This window comes from Vanessa cardui, chromosome 21, assembly GCF_905220365.1.
Source record: "Vanessa cardui chromosome 21, ilVanCard2.1, whole genome shotgun sequence".
Classification (NCBI taxonomy): Eukaryota; Metazoa; Arthropoda; class Insecta; order Lepidoptera; family Nymphalidae; genus Vanessa; species Vanessa cardui.
Window position 1 is genome coordinate 1,498,153 of NC_061143.1, and position 18,521 is coordinate 1,516,673.

An 18,521-nucleotide genomic window follows, 5' to 3' on the forward strand; every position below is an offset into this window, starting at 1 on the left:
ATTATATACAGTGTAATTATTGATAATAAATAACGTTGAGAAACGTTAATTACAAGTAGTTTTATAACGAAATAGATACTTGTAAGTGCGCTCTGCGGATGTTACATGATTTATATGTTACTAAACGAATATATAATTGTTTTCTATGAACCACATATGGATTGAGTATGTAAGAGTGATGAACATTAGCATAGAGGGAGGGGAAAAGGGGGAAAGACATGGATAGAGGACGTTCGATTCCCGGCTGAGTCGATGTAGAAAATGTTCATTGGTTTTCTATGTAGTCTTGGGTCTGGGTGTTTGTAGTACCGTCGTTACTTCTGATTTTCCATAACAAAAGTGCTTTAGCTACTTACATTTGGATCAGAGTAATGTATGTGATGTTGTGCAATATTTATTTATTTACATAAATATAATCTAAGTTCTGTAATTTAAGGTACAGGGTGGTAGGGGGATAATAGGAGGAGAATGGAAGGGAATTGACCTCCAAATACATTCGTCGAAATCGTAAACGATAGTGAGAAGTGATATCCCGTAATTAACCTTCCGAAATGCTGGAATCGAATCCGGAATCTACGTGGACCTTCATCTCGTTGCATTGACGAGATAAACCGTTCAAATATAAACATCCTCGTTTCGGGCAACACTGAATCATTTTTACAGCTTATGCGATAATTTATTTTGATATTCTTCGTTGTATGTATCGCTGCGACGATAGTTTTATTTGTTTCTTTAAACAACTACAAAAAATATTAAATATGAATTCCAATTATACGAAAAAAATCGAAGTATTTTTTTTTGTAGGTATAAGCTATGGTTATGGAAATGTATTATACTGTCCAATATAATGAGTTCCAGTGTGAAAAAAATGTTATCTGTTCACCAATTTCGGTTTGATGGTGTTTTTTTAAAGTTAAAGTCAACTTAACTATGGTTATCCAAGTTAGCCTATTGGTACCAAGCATTGTATTTACCGGTTTCTTAAATGTGTAGGCATCTATTGTTCAGCACCAATAGTGCAATGGTTTACGGGCCGTCTAGCGATATATAAAATCCCATGATCACTTGGGCTATTGTTGTGCCCACTATTAATAAAAGTGATAGACTTAAAAGGAGGAAAAAATGGGAATATTAGTAATTTCTTCATTCATTTAGAGCATTTATTGTATTCTTCTAAATATATGTCTGTTTTATCAATGCCCCTGTTCATAGAAATACTATTATTCATATTTCCTCTCCAGCTAAGCGTGATACTAGTTAGGAATGGCTGCGGCGAAATCCCAAACAGCCAAGCCAAACAATTCAATCTTTTTCATTCAATCAATCGCATATAATCGATTGATCAAATAAACATTTTAAACAATGTGCTAAATTACGTCAATAGATATTGTTGGGTACGATACATTGCCATATGTAGAACAATGCGTGTCCTTAGTGCCATAGTTGTCGTTCAAGTGACCAACTGGATGGTAGCCAGAACACGCGGCCGTGCGCCTCGTGACGTCATACGAGCCGTATAAGTCAGAAGCTAGAAACGAAATAAATTACATACTTTTATTAAGTGCTAGTAGTCGACTGTGGCTTCGCTTGCGATTTACACCAAAACCCTGGTTGTGATCTGTCAGGCAAAAAGTAGCCTATGTCCTTTCTTGGAGTTCAAGTATCATCATCATCATCAACAGCCTATTTTTATCCACTGCTGGACATAGGCCTCTCCCAGTGTACGCCACTGTGCTCTTTCTCCGGCTACTCGCATCCAGCTCCTGCCTGCCGCCTTGCGTATATCGTCACTCCACCGTGCCTGAGGACGTCCTACACTACGTTTGCCGAGACGCGGTCACCACTCTAGAACACGTTTTCCCCAACGGTTGTCGGTTCTACGACAAATATGACCAGCCCACTGCCACTTCAGCTTACTAATCCGGTGGGCTATGTCGATGACTTTGGTTCTTGGTTGTTCAAGTATGCTTCATACCAAATTTCATCGAATTCGGTTCCGCGGCTTGGTCGTGAAAGCGCAAGGACAGACAGACGGAGTTACTTTCACATTTAATTATTAGTATGGATGTTTCGAATGGTGTGTGACTGTATGAATCTTGCTAGTGAATTTGAAACGAATTCAATACACTGAGATTAATTTTTTTTCAGTTTAGTATTCTGACAGCACCGTCTATAGGCGGTGGTGACCACTTATCATTAAATGACCCATTTACTCACCATATTATATCATATAAAAGATATTGTTTTCCTATTTATTTTATATTTATCTTAACCTGTTAATATATATAACAGGTAGTTATAGTAGGTCCAATGTTGATAAAACTAAACTAATCGAATGTACGTACATACTTCGACTGTTATAAACTATTGCGTAAATTTATAATTCAATTTAATTCATAGCTTAATGGGTTTTACTTGTGCCAACATGGCACAGATTAATTCGCCAATGTCACGTAGGTTGAACAGGACACGTAGGATTGATCATCGGTGCGGTTAAGATGACACGCTCGATTCGTTTGTAAAGAAAAACGTCGTGTCACGAATTTCCTTAACTTAAAATAGAATTTACACATATTACACATTCATTAAATATTTTGTAATTTTTGTGCACATGTGTAAATAATTAATTAATTTGATGGCAATAAAAATTACATGTATTTTACTTAAATGAATTAAGTGCTACTCCTTCCGTTTGCAAAAAAAAAAAAATCTTTGTGATCTCGATTTTAATATGTCATAGGTAATTTGAAATTCGAACAACATTTTTTTATATTGCTAATTTTTTTAGCTAATATTAATAATCAAATACCAATAGTGTATATGTATGTCTAATAACCTCAGTAAATAGTGTATCGTAAATATTGAATTTGATTTGGCATTGGCTGGCAATAAACTATCATCGCTTGCGTCTCCAGCCAGGACGTTACGATTCAAAAGGAGGTCGGACGATCGTTCTGAAGTAATTGTAAATATAGGATCGCCCTTGACCATATTCTAATAGGCTGTGATTTGCGAAGTATTTATCGTTTCTGATATTTAATGTTACATATCAAGGTTATGAGTATGTTTGAATTAGATCAGAGAAATATATGTTTGTTTTTGTTATGTTTTTTATAAATATTATTGCGTTGATTTGGGCTGTGTCGAGAGCGATCGGAATGTTTGGATTTTAGCAGATGATAACAAGTTCGAAACCAAACAGGCACTGCTTAGTGATCATGTACTTTATTTCGTTTATTATCACTACAAAGTATAAAACAAAGTCACTTTCTCCGTCCCTATATCCTTATGTAGATATGCTTAAATCTTTAAAACTATGGAACGGATTTTGATGCGGTTTTTTTAATAGATAGATTGATTCGAGATGAAGGTTTTGTGTATAATACATGGACAATCTAGTAAAGAAACACTGATAATTTTCGAAGTTTCTACTGTGGTGTCATATCATTGCCCGCGTGCGAAGCCGGGGCGGGTTGCTAGTCTTGTATATGACACGCGTCAATATATAGGCTAAATGAAATTCTAGCACTTATAGTCACTAACCTGGAGCATAGGATCGGTGCTATACGATAGCTTCTGAAGATTAAGAAGCCATTCGACAGTGGGGCGTTAACTTGCTGTTACGTAAATAAATTTTTCTATATTGTTTTCGAAATTAAAGTGCAAATCGTGATTAAACCCATCGTCTAATTAACCAGTGCGGTTTCGCTGAGCAAAGTGTATGAAACTTTTGCGCAAACACTCGATCGAGAAAAGTCAACAATGTATAACCACTCGATGTAACATAAGTCATTATTGAAATAGGTACTCTCTTTGCAAGTTTTACAATGTACCGATGATGACACATGATCAACTTTTTCCGCATCTCCCCGCCTTCACTCGGCATATTGCGCCGAGCGCGACCGGAAACGGGGCTATTTGGACTGTGATTGTCATAATGGTTTGCGCATTGTGTTTGCAATGGTGACTACTGTTTTAGCTCGTTCAGTACACAGAACGATACGCCTCTAAACGTACGCCCTTTTTAATTCGAAACAAACTTTGTGACATACAATTTGGTTCAAGTGCAGTTTACGTATCTTCGTAATATCTGTGTGAGATAATCTGTTATTATATGTGCTTTGTCGTAAAATGGTTGTTTGGTATATAACTGATTCGAAGCCTGAGGTAAATAATATGATTACTAATGACAATTTGGTCCGGTTCTTTAATCCGTAGTTTGATTTGTAATTATATACTATAATTTTTATTTCGTGTGTACTCTTAAAACGTCAAAGATTTTGTTAGTTAACTGGCGATTGAAACGATTATAAATTTTTTTTTTATTTCGTATCTGTATTAGAATAGAAATGACATACGTATTTTTTATAATTCTGTATTTAAATTTGGAATGCGCTTGACAATTGACGGTACATCCTTGGTTATATGTTTTTTTTTAATTCATAGATACAAATGGACGAATAAGGCTCAAAAGTATTGTTGTCGTTAAAAATACAAATTAGTCCACAAAGTAATAGATCATTTTGTAACATAGGTTATTTATGAAAACATATGTTCAGAGCCGTAGTCAGATTGTTAACATTAATTTCAATAAAAAATAATAAATATGCCAACGGTTTCCTTTATTCTATAAATAACTTTATCAATTCAAGGCTATTATAAAATATCAATTTATTATGAATATTTTTATTGTTTTATGCGTATTTACAACGACTAATATATTCATAAAAAAATATGCCAGTGCAGTTAAAGGTTTAAGTGGAGTCACACGGTTGGCATAAGTTGGCAATGAGGACAAATACTGCTTACAACAATAATGCCTTTGATCAGAAGATAGTTATTCGTCGATGTGAAAAACAATTTTTCAATATATTTTCCTGTTAAGAGATAAAAATCAATACTTATTATGATTTGGTATTCTAACGCTACAATACTCAGTTATTGTATAGTTGGTTCAGGTTTTTCCAAAGCTGTATCCGCCCATCATTTTTCTCATCACAAATATATATGCCATTCTTATTAAAGATAAGAATGTAAAATGTCGAGACGTTAAATAAAAAAAGGCGCCGTGTTTTATATATGTTAAATATTGATTTTCATATTTGATAAGACACTGTGTCAAAATTTAAAAAAAGGTTACATGGAAAATTTTAATGCCAATGTTTTAATTCAATTGTTATTAAATATTTCGAATGTAGATTTTAAAACAGTTATGAAAATATGTTTTGATGTAACAGCCAACGTTTGTACCAATGTTGGGTCAAGCGTCCTCCCCTTTCTGAGAAGAAGGTTTAGAGTACCACCATTAGTTAAATACGTATGGCAGATTCTCATGCGCCACGTGCGAGTTTCTTCGCATGGTTATCCATCACCGCCGAGCACGAGATGAATTATAAACACGGATTAAGCACATGAAAATCCTTGTCGTCCTTGTCAGGGTTTCAACTCATAGTCCTCTGTTAAAAGTATAACAAACTAACTTGCTTTTATATTTTTAATATACCTACTGGTTGTATGTTGTCTGTTACCTATAAAAAGTAGCCTATGTCTCTCAATGAGATCATCTATCTTCATTTCAAATTTTCAAGTATCATCAAATTCGGTTCTGTTTAAAAGACTTTTATGACATTAATAAAGATGTTCGAATTTTAAACTTTTGTATATGTATGATGTATTCGTGATATTCTGATTACCAAATAAATCGTTTTAGTGACCTATATGTGAGTGCTCGTTTAATATTGAACAAATAAACGCGTCTTAATATTCAGGTCGCTCGTAACCCGGTCCAACTTAATTGTGCCAGGAAGCGTTTCTCGCATTTATTTAAATTCATATCAATTAGTTAAGTAAATAAACAATATATACTCTAATGGGTATATAAATATTTTACTGATTACAAAGAACTTCTGTCCGGAATCTAGGGTAGGTATTCTCAAGTATTCTAGAAGCACAAGTATTCGGCATTACTAAAAAATGGCGCTATAAGAAATATTAACTATTCCTTACATCGCCAATGAACCGCCAACGTTGGGAACTATGATGTTGTGTCCATTATGCTTGTAGTTACACTGGCTTACTTTCCCTTTAAGCCGTAACACAACACAACAACAATACTGGGTAATGTTTGGCTGTACAATATCTGATGCGTGGATGATACCTGACCAGACACCTTATTACACCTTCATACAAATATACAAATCGGACCCCTTTATAATAAATATTATAGATTCAAATTGTATAATTTATTATCGTTGTCTTCAGCAGTGTAACCGTGAAACCGCTGAATACGCTTCATCGCTTAATTACAAGTCCAAAATTACCAATATATAAAATAAATTTATTATTATATTACATGCATATAAATATGAACGATTAAAAAAAGACGCTTAAATTCAATTAATTTTTTAATCAAAAAAAAAATTAAGAAAAATTTTTTTTCAAATTTCTTATAACACATGAAGCGTTATAGATATGACCCGCGGTGCCCTTCAATTTATTTCTCACGGTGTGCGAAATACGATACTCTTGATACAGTTACCGATCTTGTGTTCTCAGAAAGAATTGTCGGCACTTGACAGTCTTAAAGAAAGGTTTTAAATGTTCTTATAGTACGACACAATTTAGATGTAGCATCGGCAAAATTCGTAAAACCGATCACATCCGAATTGAGTACGCTATCCCAAGTTATCAATATTTATTTCTTATGTGAATGTAATTTTTATACAAACGTAATAACTTGTAATATCATATGACCTAATATATTCGTCAATTTGACACGTCGATTTACATGCACTTGTTTTCTCGGGTTGAACGGAAGCGGGAATCTATAGCTACGAATAGCGTCGAATGGCGCGATAGGGAGCTATTTCTATTGGTTGTGTTAATCAGCAGTAATCAGTTTTATTGAATTTTCTGATGCTACATCCAAGCTGTGTCGTACTACACAATATCGGTCCTACCCGTTACGCATATGCACTATTCTCTTAAAATGTACGTAATTGATATTTATATTCCTTGTATATACTTATGTTTCTTTTCAAATAAAACATCAACACGAAAATAGATCTTAAGGTGACGAACCTATTTTACCCCGACTGTACAATATAGTGCATAATAAATAAACGAATTACGGGCATTATTAGTAAACGATTCATCATTTATTTGATATTTAAAGAAGGACGTTTCCCTTAAATAAACTGTACTTATATATGTATTTACAAATACATTACCAAAGATGTAGATACAAATGTAAACATACTGTATAGCAGTCGGTACATTAACGTGCATCTCTATCATATTTCAATAATTATTTTTGTTGTTTGTTGATTTTGTATTAAGTGTAATGTTACGTATAAACTAATATTGAATGTGTTTGTTGCAGAGCGAGCAGTCGTCCCCGTTCAGACGCTGGACGACTGGCAGCGGCTCCGGCAGCTCCTACCGCCATCACGACCATCGCATCTACAGCAAGGTAAGCTTACCTACCTATGATATACAAGTAGTCAAACGCGGCTTCGCTCGCTTTCTTGGCTTTTGGTTGTCATGTGTTAGGCAACAAAACGCATCTTAACCGATGATTGCGGGTTCCAATCCAGGCAAGCACCGCTGATTCGTGTGCTTAATTTGTCTTTATAATTCATCTCGTGCTCAGCGGTGAAGGAAACTATCGTGAGGAAACCTGCATGTGACAAATTTCATAGAAATTCTGACACATGTGTATTCCACTAAGCCGCATTAGAACAGCGTGGTGGAATATGTTCCAAACCTTCTCCTCAAAGGGAGAGGAGGCTTTTAGCCCCACAGTGGGAATTTACAGGCTGTTGTTGTTGTTGTTGTGTTAGGCAAAAAAAGTAGCCTATGTCCATCCTCAGAGTTCAAATTTGTTTTGGTAGTGGAAGACAGAGAGACAGTTTTACTTTCACATTTATAATATCAGTATAGAAGTATAGATAGGTATCTACTTGTAAAAATTTAACACGAATTGCGAAATGATCAGCTTAATCGATAGATCTCCGCTATTTCCGTTAGGGTTCAATAACTTTGTTGTCAAGTCCCAAGTCGTTATGATTTTGTTTTTTTTTCTTCTTATTTTGGTATGTAGACATACCAAAATAAGAAGAAAAAAAACAAAATGCGCAACATTCCGAAAATTTAATAGAATAATTGTTGTCGGTCGTAAGTGTCCTGCAAAATCTATACTAATAAATGCAAAAGTAACTTTGTCTGTCTGTCTGTCTTTTGCTCCTTCACGATCAAACCAATTGACCGAATTTGATGAAATCTGGTGTCTAGTAAACTTGAGCTCCAAGGAAGTATATAGACTACTTTTTTGCCTAACATATTATAACCAACCTCTATAATAATCGTTAAAAGTTTTTGAGACATATCAAACATGTATTGGCCAAAAAGTGCTTTATTTGCACCTACCTTCGGATAATGTACTCCTAATTCTAAAATCGGAGCCTTCACAGTGAAGTACAAAAGTGAATTAGAAAGTGCACCTGTATTGGCGCACTTGTGCATGGTAACATCATCAGCGCGGTCTAATCTTCGTCGATACTACGCCGTCACCGAAATAGGTCAAGGGGACTTAGTCATCAGCCTAGTACAGATAAAAACGGAATACAATTATTAATTTAAAATATTTGTATAAATATGATTACAGATGACAAACATTGTAAGCATATAGCTCACTGTGAGTTCAAATAGTTTTGTTTATAAACTTTGATTAGCATTCTGTTTAAACTAATAAAAGTTGCAAAAAATATCTTAATTTGTAGTCAAGTTTTTTGAACGTAAAAGGGTGGATAGAATTTCAAACCATAATGTTTTGTGCCAACTTACTACTATTTGATAGTCACGTATACATAAGTAAATCAATAAATTTACAGATACATACGTATAAATAATATGACGTTTATATTAAAATAAACCCTAAATGTCCTACACGTAAGGCTCATTTTTTTTCATAACATGAAACATACTAAAGAAATTAAGATTTTTGTTTCCCGTCTTAGCATATCTTCTGAATTTTACTTTTACGTGGCTGTTAGACGGGCTAGTTAGTGCTAGCTAATAAGGTTAATAATCAGCACTGGCCGTAAACGCTGACATTGTAAAAAAATGTAGCATTCCCTACATCGCCAATGCGACATCAATCTTGAGAACTGATATGTACCTTGCATCTGTAGTTACAATCCCCCCGTTGAAATATACCAATACTAAGTATTGCTGCTTTGTGAAATAATTTATTACAAGTGGATGGTATATAAGATTTTTCTCGTATGTAATATATTTCGACATTATCTAGGAATGTCTTGTTCACTATACATTCGTAGATAATGTCGAAATACCGAGGTCCACAAACTAAAAACAAAAAACATGGTTAATATCCAGGTACTTGCGCAAATCCCTACCACGAAGTGCATAAGATTTCTCAGTGTTATACGTCAGGATCATGGGTTATGTATTGTCAGCAGCAAATGAGCGAGGGTTCGGCGTCGGTGCCGTCCAATAACAACGCGAGCTGCGGCGGCGTGGCGCGATGGTCTCTCGGCCTCGAACAGCTGCTGGCAGACCCGCCCGGCGCGGCCGCCTTCGCGCACTTCCTCTCCAAAGAGTTCGCCGCTGAAAACATTAGGTAACTATTTATCATACTACCGACCCGCCCCAGCTTCACAATGGTCCAATACTGATACTAAATATGCTACAAATTACGACATCACATTAGAAACTTCTAAAATGATCAGTGTTTCTTTACTATTTTGTCCATATATTTTACATGAAAACCTTCCTCTCGATTCACTCTATCTATTAAAAAAAACGCATCAAAATCCGTTGCGTAGTTTTAAAGATTTAAGCATACAAAGGGATATAGAGACAGATTATGCGACTTTATTTTATGCCATGTAGTGATAAAGCATATTTCTAGAGAAGAGAAATGTCAGGAATATTAAATCCAAAATAGTGAAAGGTCTGGAAAGTCCTTAAAAATGTTGTTCTAATGTTAGGGGACGTATCGTACCGCATAATACGAGTACTATGTTTTACGGTTAGTGATGTCCTTGCTCTGAATCGCGCCGCGATCTCGAGATAAGAATCTTAATACCGCATATTTACATGGAATATTTTTAACTGAATTGATGTACTCTTAAGTACTGAATGTTACGCAAGTGATGAAATTCTGCCACAATTTTAGTCATCGATACCACCGCAGCCTCTATTCTCAGACCCTCCTCATTGATAGAAAAGAGGTTACATATTTACCAGCTATTACCAAGTTTTCATTTATTCTAAATATAATAACTTCTTGCAGATTCTGGTGGTCGTGTGAGCAGTACAGATGCTGCGAGGAAGACGAGAAACGAAGTAATCTCGCTGCAGAGATATGGCAGAGGCACCTCGCTGAGGGCGCCTCGGAACCCGTCAACGTAGACGCTGCAGCCAGACGAGCGGCAGCGCTCAGGCTGCACCAGCAGCCGCCGCCGCAGGACCTATTCGCACAGGTATTGCCGCAACAAAGTCAATGTTTGATCCTGGTCTTTTGTTTGACAGATTGGCTTTCGTAACGTGCTACTAAAATATATTATGTTAGAAATAATTGTAAATCGTGTAAATGTTTATTTCTATGTTGATTTTATTACCCATTTAATATACATAAGTCACCATTCCTATAACATGAAAACGATAATACTAGTTCGTGGTTTTAGATAAACATAAATCTTGAGGAAATTTTTACCTACAATAAATGTTTAATTTTCCAAAGTATTAAGTGTATATAATGTCGGTGTCCGACGTGTCCGCAGGCCCAGAAGCAGATCTTCAACGTGATGAAGTTCGACAGCTACCCGCGCTTTCTGCGCTCGGGCGTGCACGCCGAGTGCGCACGCGCAGACCTGCGGGGCCTGCCGCCGCCCTACGCCGCGACCGACGCCACTAAGGTGAGGCTAGATTGCCTACTCAATCGACAGTTCAGATATACTCCGCATAAAGTAAAAGTAAAGTAAAGTAACAGCCTGTAAATTTCCCACTGCTGAGATAAGGCCTCCTCTTCCATTAAGGAGAGAGATTGGAACATGTTCCACCACGCTGTTCCAATGCGGGTTACTCCGCATAATATTACAAAATTAGGTGTACATTGTACAGAAAATAACTGCTAATTACATACAATAGAAAAAGATAGAGAGTGGTTGTAGAGAAGAATGCATTTTATTGGTATAATTGGAGTCAGCAAAATATCGAGTTTTCTTTTAAAATTTGAATTCGAATATCCATCGCTTAAATTTAATATGTATAGCGTCACAGTGTGCCTAAGCGAAGTTCAAAATCGTATTGTATGAATTTGAATGATGAAACTTTATCGTAGACTTAAAGTTAGTGAAATAGCTGAGTTAGCCGATGCGATTGTAAGGCAATAAAATTTCGTGGCTTAAGAGTGCAGCGCATGCCTACCCCCCCCCCCCTGCACTCTTAGGCGCTTTGAGTATGAGAGCATGGAGTGACGTTGCCACGCTCGGCTTGCAGCTCAAAAAGTCGTCGTCGAACGCGTCGGAGCGGCGTCGCAGCGGCTCGCTACTGCCCTGGAAGGCGCGCGCCTCCTCGCGCGAGCGAAGCGCCGCTGACGCCGAGGCCACGCCCCCCGCGCCCCCCGGCCCCCCCGCCGCGCCCCCCGCGCCCCCCGCCACCGACGTCAGTACACCCTTGGCTATACATTACAAATTGGTACCCTCATGGGCCACACACCAAACATTGAGATAAGGATTAACCATCCCTGTCATGGACACCGATCTGGAGAACTAAGATGTTATGTTAGTTACACTGGCTGACTGACCTTTCAAACTAGAACACCACGTAAAAAAAAAGTAAAGTAAAAGTAACAGCCTGTAAATTTCCCACTGCTGAGATAAGGCCTCCTCTTCCATCAAGGAGAGGGTTTGGAACGTATTCCACCACGCTGTTCCAATGCGGGTTGGTGGAATGCACATGTGGCAGAATTTCGATGAAATTAGACACATGCAGGTTTCCTCACGATGTTTTCCTTCACCGCCGAGCATGAGATGAATTATAAACTCAATTAAGCACATATATATATATAGTGGTGCTTGCCTGGGTTTGAACTCGAAATCATCGGTTAAGATGCACTCGTTCTAACCACTGGACCATCTCAGGTCACCACCACAACACCAAGTATTACCTTGACTTAAATACGTTACCTATACACCCAAATTGAAAATCCATATTCATAAATGCTGCTTATTTATATATAGTGACTAAGTCAACACTTGATATTACCTAAGTTGGATCTCACGATTTGAGTTGGGATTTTATATATTTAAATTAACTCAAATAAGTCTCGTGTATTACATCTGATTATCTTTTATATAACTATTTGTCTGCTGATAAAAAGATATCGACGAAATTATATTAAATTTTAATATTATACTGAATATTCATTGCTAAGAATTTTAAAAGCAATTATTAAAAAATAGCAACACTGTCATGTCTAAATATCATTATCATTAATTAGTGTCTATTATATTTGACAGTACAGGTTATGTCAATTTGGGGTCTATGACTTATGTAGGAGTACGAAGGAGTAAGGATATAGTACTAATTGTAATTAGTATATTGTGTAATTAGTACTTAAAGAAAACAGTAACACAACAATCATAATAATACAAAAACCTCCATAAATAAAGTGTGTATTGTTTTGGTTATGACTTGGCTGAGCCAATAATGAAACTCGCAACAAATAACGAAACAATACATCGTATAATATCTTCGATATTATTTACAAACACGGCTCCAACGCAAGTAATTAGATGTGTCAAGTCATCGTGAATCGCGATCAAACATAGTTATTGTTCTAAGCCGGTTGTGTTTGTGTATATGTCGCAGTAATCTAGTCGAATCTGCTATTTGATTGTATGACTATGATTTACTTGGTGGTAGGGCTTTGTGCAAGACCGTCTTAGGTACCAACTTATCTACCGCCAAACGACAGTACTCAGTATTGTTGTGTTCCGGTTTGAAGGGTGAGTGAGCCAGTGTAACAGGCACAAGGGACATAACATCTTAGTTCCCAAGGTTAGTGGCGCATTGACGATGTAAGGAATTATTAATATTTCTTACAGCGTCATTGTCTATGGGTGATGGTGACCATTTAACATCACGTGGCCACTATGCTCGTCCACTAACCTATTCCATAAAAAATATGACTAGCGCGTTCATTGAAATTCGTCAAATTGTTTAATGTAACATTCAACTTCTTTACTGAACGCCATTTAGTACTTATAGCCGTTGAATGGGATATGGCCTTTGGAATTGGTTAGGTTAGATTAGTTTGGCTAGGACATGGTGACTTTGTAATATTTGGTAAGGGTGGGAAATAATGGACTAAATTAAAATCTGACTGATTTTACGTCAGCTCTGTCCAAAGGGCTGTTACAAAGCTAACAAGTTTGAAGTTGAGTGACGCTAGTTCAATCAACGTATGAAAAAATGTATGTACCAAAAAATATTAATGATTTTATAACAAAATGTGATACTCATAGCATTGGTACAAGGAACAAACACAAACTTGTTACTCCTGTTACTCGACAGCATAGAGTCAGTAATTCCTTTGTGGGGCAATGTATACGGTTTTACAACAGGATCCCAGAAAGCGTTGAAAATGCCTCGACTACTAAATATCGTCATTCAATGAACGCGCCAGTCATACAATCAAATAGCGGATTCAACCAGATGACTGCGACATGCATACATATTGTGAAATAAGGAGCAAACTTTGCTCATCACTGTTTGAATGTAAAATCTCGATAACTGAAACAAATGTTTGCGGAGATTTATCTTACTTAACTGTTATTGGTTTGTGTTAACTTCATGTTAGATAATTAACTTTTAATTTTGAATGTTGTCTAAGCTGTATGTTTCGAGCGTAAACCATATAAATAATTCGGTTGACATTTGTTAACATTGAGTGATAAATGTAATAAAATAAAATGTTCCACAATATTTTATAGACCGAAGATTAACGCGGTTAAGTTTTTTTTTTTTATTTAAAATGGCGGTATTTTTTTTAATTTTTAAGAGTTTAAGAATTAGTCAATGTATGTACATTCGTATTGTAATTATTAATTTTGAGATAACATATTCGTAATTATTTAAGCTGGCTAGCGATACAAATATATTTAATTTGAAAAACGTATTAAATGCAATAAAGTCTGCGAAGTAAACGCAATACTCGATGCGCACTCGTAGCGTCAACGCGATCGTCGCGGGTCGGTTTACCATTGGCGCGTTATCGCGTATCGACGTTATCACAACGCAGCGCACTAAATAAACGAGTCTATTTTAAGCGCCGCTAAGCCGCCGAGAAAACACTGCGATTACATTTCCAGTTTGCTTTGATGACTTTAGGTCGAGGCTTCGTTTTATTTCCGTCCCAGTAATACTTTAATGCGCCACCGTGTCTCGCAGATAACGAAATTATTTATTGTTTTATAAAAAGGCACGGTCGCTATCTAATCCTCACAAGTAACACTTTATATTTTATAATACTACCTCGCGAGCGAATGCGGGATCATGTATGAATTATCTCAGACTATCGAATAGTCGACGGCGAGTTGAGTCTCTCTAATGTAAAATCGTTGGCGCCGGCAGGTGGTGAAGTCGAGCCAGACGGGCGACGGGCAGTGCTCGCTGTGCCGCGTCGTGCTGCCCGACGGCGCCACGTCCGTGGTGGGCGTGGACGAGGCCGTGACCGTGCGGCGCCTCGTCGACCGGCTGCTGGCGCGCCGCAACCTGCCCTGCGGCGCCTACGACGTGCTGCTGCGCGAGGGCGCCGTGGACGGCGGCGCGCCCTCGTCGGCGCTGGGCGGGCGCGAGGCGCGCGTGGAGCGGCGCGTCGTGCTGCGCGTGGCGCTGGGCGCGCGCGCCGTGGCCGTGCGCTGCCGGCCCGCGCGCCGCCTGCGCCACGTGCTGCGGCCCGTGCTGCAGCGCTACGCCGCGCCGCCGCACGCGCCGCGCGCCGCGCTGCTGGCCGGCGCGCCGCTGCACCCCGACACGCCCGTGCACGAGCTCGACGGCGCGCGCATCCGCATCGTCGACCTGCCGCCCGCCGCGCCCGACGCGCCCGCCCTCGCGCTCGACGCGCCCGACGACGACGCCGACTCGCTCAGCGACGTGGCGCTGCGCCTGCACGACGACGACGACGCGCCGCCCGCCCGCGCCCCCGCCGCCCCCGCCGCCGCCGCCGAGGGCCGCGTGCGCGCCGCGCTGCGGGCCGGCGCCGCGCTGCACCACCACCCGCCCGGTAAGTCGCCCGTGCCTACATACTGACCTCTTATAGAGCTCTTTAAAAAAATTAGTATATTAAGAAAATAGAATACTTTTTTAAATAAAATTTAAATTTCAAAATAAATAATAATTTTAACTTCCTAGTATTTTAAAGGATATGAAATAAAAAATCTGTAATAAAATATATAATTAATCCGCTCATGCTCATGTCATACGTATTTGTAAGCTAAATATTTATATACGTATTTATATCTTCAATATAATTTATTTATACAGATTTTCTAGAGAATCTCCGCGAAACTCAGAGGCAGAGGCTGCAGCCGCGGACGCCGCCGCCGCTGCCGCCGAAGCCCGCGCAGCGAGCCGCGCCCACCGTCGTCTGAACACGCCCCCACGTGGCACCACCGTCGCCATCGGACACGACACCCCGTGGGAAACGGACCTCGCGAGCGGCTATCCTACCGCACTCGATCTAAAAGAAGCCAAGGGAAATTGTACTTTATCACAAACACATAAGTATCAATATCGCAGGAAGCCACTCGAACCGCCCGCCACCAATGAAGACGATTCAAATCGTAGCGGGCTCCACGTCGATACCCGGACAACATACTTGAAACGTGCTACAGAAAAATACACTCTATCGGTATAATCTCAAGCCTTAATGTCACGTGTAACGAGGTATCTCAGAGTAACTGAAACAGTGATTTCAGTAAGACAAAGAAATTAACTATAAAAACATTTAATTTTAAGTATGTTTAATGACAAATTATTTTGATTGTATAGTGTTACACTAGCTGTACTAAAATACATGAGACTTATCCAAATAAGCTGTTACACAAACAGACATATTTAAAAGTAAATAAATCTCTATGGTTGTATAGTCTATGACCTTAGTTGTAAAATGCACTCGAAAGCAAAATTGTGTAAATAAATACTAATGTAAGTTTATACTTTAGTCCTAGAGTTATATACAGTCTTCCTTATAAATTTATATGTAATTTTAATAAAATATATATATTTTTAAAAACATAATTTAACTACAAAGAATATAAAAGCAAAATCTGTTACGATAATCTCATATTGTAATAAAAAAAATTACCTCAAGTTACATATTAACTGTTTAAATCTCTAGTGTAAACATTTGTAGCTCGGACTTTCTTATATTTTATGGACATTTATTGCACAAATAAAATGTAGTCAAGTATCATGTTCAATAACACTGACAGATTACAAATATTAGAAGCTGCTTATTGATGCTAAAGGTACCTTACCATTTATAAAATAAAAAAGACAAGTAAAAACTCATTGCGATAAAAAGTAAATAAAATTGTTAAGTAGAGTAATGCTAAAAAAATAGGAAACAAAATAACAAATGCATCCATCTCATTTCTAAAGTCATGTGCCCTTTTTTCAAATTTTGAATTGGCTATTTGACTGGTTTTTAAAATCCATTTTATATTATTTAGTAGAAGTTAAGGAACCCAGTAAAAGTGGTTGTTGAATAAATTATGTATTATTTTCAACTTTCGTTAGTAAATAACCATTTTTAAACTTATAATATACACTGATTACAATAATTCACAATTTATTGTTCGCATTGACAAATAGCCTGTTTTTTGTGGGACTATATTCAGTATGTATTGAGTCAATTTTCGATATTCATTAATGTGCTCTAAATGTCCATATAGCATGATACAAGCATGATGTTCTGCATAATTGTATATGTCACATGAATATGAACTAATATACCAAATAGACTTATGTAAATCATATCAAAAATCCGTACCTTAGAAATATTCTCTAACACATAGATTATAACGCATTTGTTATAATTATATTAATAATGGACCATCTACTTTAATTATATAGAGTTATGTAAATTTGTAAATATTTTGTAAATATGTCAACGATCTTTTATTTAAATTCTCAAATAAGTATTTTCTTAACGTATTTTTGTAGATGATTTATTATGAGAGGTTTTTGTTATATGTGTAGTCTAGCTGCACTAGACTTTAAGGCAACTTTCGTGATTTGTATATTATACAAAAAGATGATTATTTGTAACGTTTGATTTTGAATTTAAATTAATTTATTGTAATATAAAGTGTGACAACATTGAAGCTCAGATTTATTGATTATATATAAATAAACTTTTATATGAATATTGTTTTTCTTTCATACCTTTTCTTTAGAAATTAATTTACATAGTTCATTTTAAATATTTTTATATAAATACTTTTTCTAAATAGCTATATAAACAAAAATCTGCCTTAATACTGAATTATAATTACGAAATTATTTTAAGTCAGAATTCAGGATATCATAAAAGATGTTTTTATTTGAATATACCTATCACACAATGTGTGATAGGTTTCAGTGAAATGCATAGTTATAATTGTCCTTGGACCTCATTTAGTAGTTCCTATTATAATTACTGAAATTTATAAAAATTAAATTGTTCAAAAACGGTCCATATACTGAAATGTGCTCAGGCGAAATTAAAAATAGCACCTGCTATTATAAAAATTTTCTATATATACTATAATATAAAATACTCATGAAAGGATTCCGTAGCCATAAGATGGAAATTTAGCAAACTCTATTTCTACCCTGGCCCACTTTTGTATGTAGGTGTGTAACATTCGTACTTATTTTCATAGTTTGTGGGTAGTTATTTCCATACATTACCATTTAGTTGGGCAACTGTACGTCATAAGTTAACTATGTATGATACAGAGTCCGCTATAGTATTCGTTGAAAGTACTTACTTGGAGGTATACAGCACATTATTTCAGAATATTTGTAATAGTATTTCGAAAGTTTAACTTTGTATAAGTATATCTCGAGGGTTTGAATGTTCAAAACCATGCGGTTTCAAGCCAATTTTTGTTGTATTTAAAGATACGATGGGGTACGTCGAATGTTTTGTTCGAATTAACTTTTCGCTGTATGGGAGGGGGATAAAAAATAATTATTTTTCGATTATTTTAAAAACCAATTTTTGGATTATCAGTATTCATCTCTCCACCAATTTTCGTGGCAATCGGTGCAGAAACGGCGGAGAACGAGCCAGGACAGACAGACATGACGAAAGTATAAGGGTTCCTAGTAGACTACGGAACCCTAAAAACTTTATATTGACGTTGGCTCAGCAGTAGTATCTTTAACTTCAATAATCAAAAACTCGAGCCATTGCCTTTGCGACGACCTCAAAAGACGGAATT

At 37.0% G+C, this 18,521-nt stretch overlaps 1 protein-coding gene across 3 annotated transcripts in view; it reads left to right on the forward strand.

Annotated features, from left to right (window-relative positions):
* The window catches only part of LOC124538740 (regulator of G-protein signaling loco), a 102,349-nt gene extending 84,890 nt beyond the window's left edge, over window positions 1-17,459 (forward strand). The window contains exons 4-10 of one of the 3 annotated variants that reach the window (XM_047115918.1): window positions 7,382-7,471; window positions 9,477-9,640; window positions 10,316-10,505; window positions 10,806-10,940; window positions 11,524-11,688; window positions 14,662-15,313; window positions 15,574-17,459. In XM_047115918.1, the coding sequence (XP_046971874.1) occupies window positions 7,382-7,471; window positions 9,477-9,640; window positions 10,316-10,505; window positions 10,806-10,940; window positions 11,524-11,688; window positions 14,662-15,313; window positions 15,574-15,680 (1,503 nt within the window). In that variant the 3' untranslated portion in view covers window positions 15,681-17,459. The remainder of the gene's footprint in view (window positions 1-7,381; window positions 7,472-9,476; window positions 9,641-10,315; window positions 10,506-10,805; window positions 10,941-11,523; window positions 11,689-14,661; window positions 15,314-15,573) is intronic. The other 2 variants (XM_047115920.1, XM_047115919.1) reach the window with 2 other exon arrangements.
* Window positions 17,460-18,521: the final 1,062 nt, after the last annotated feature.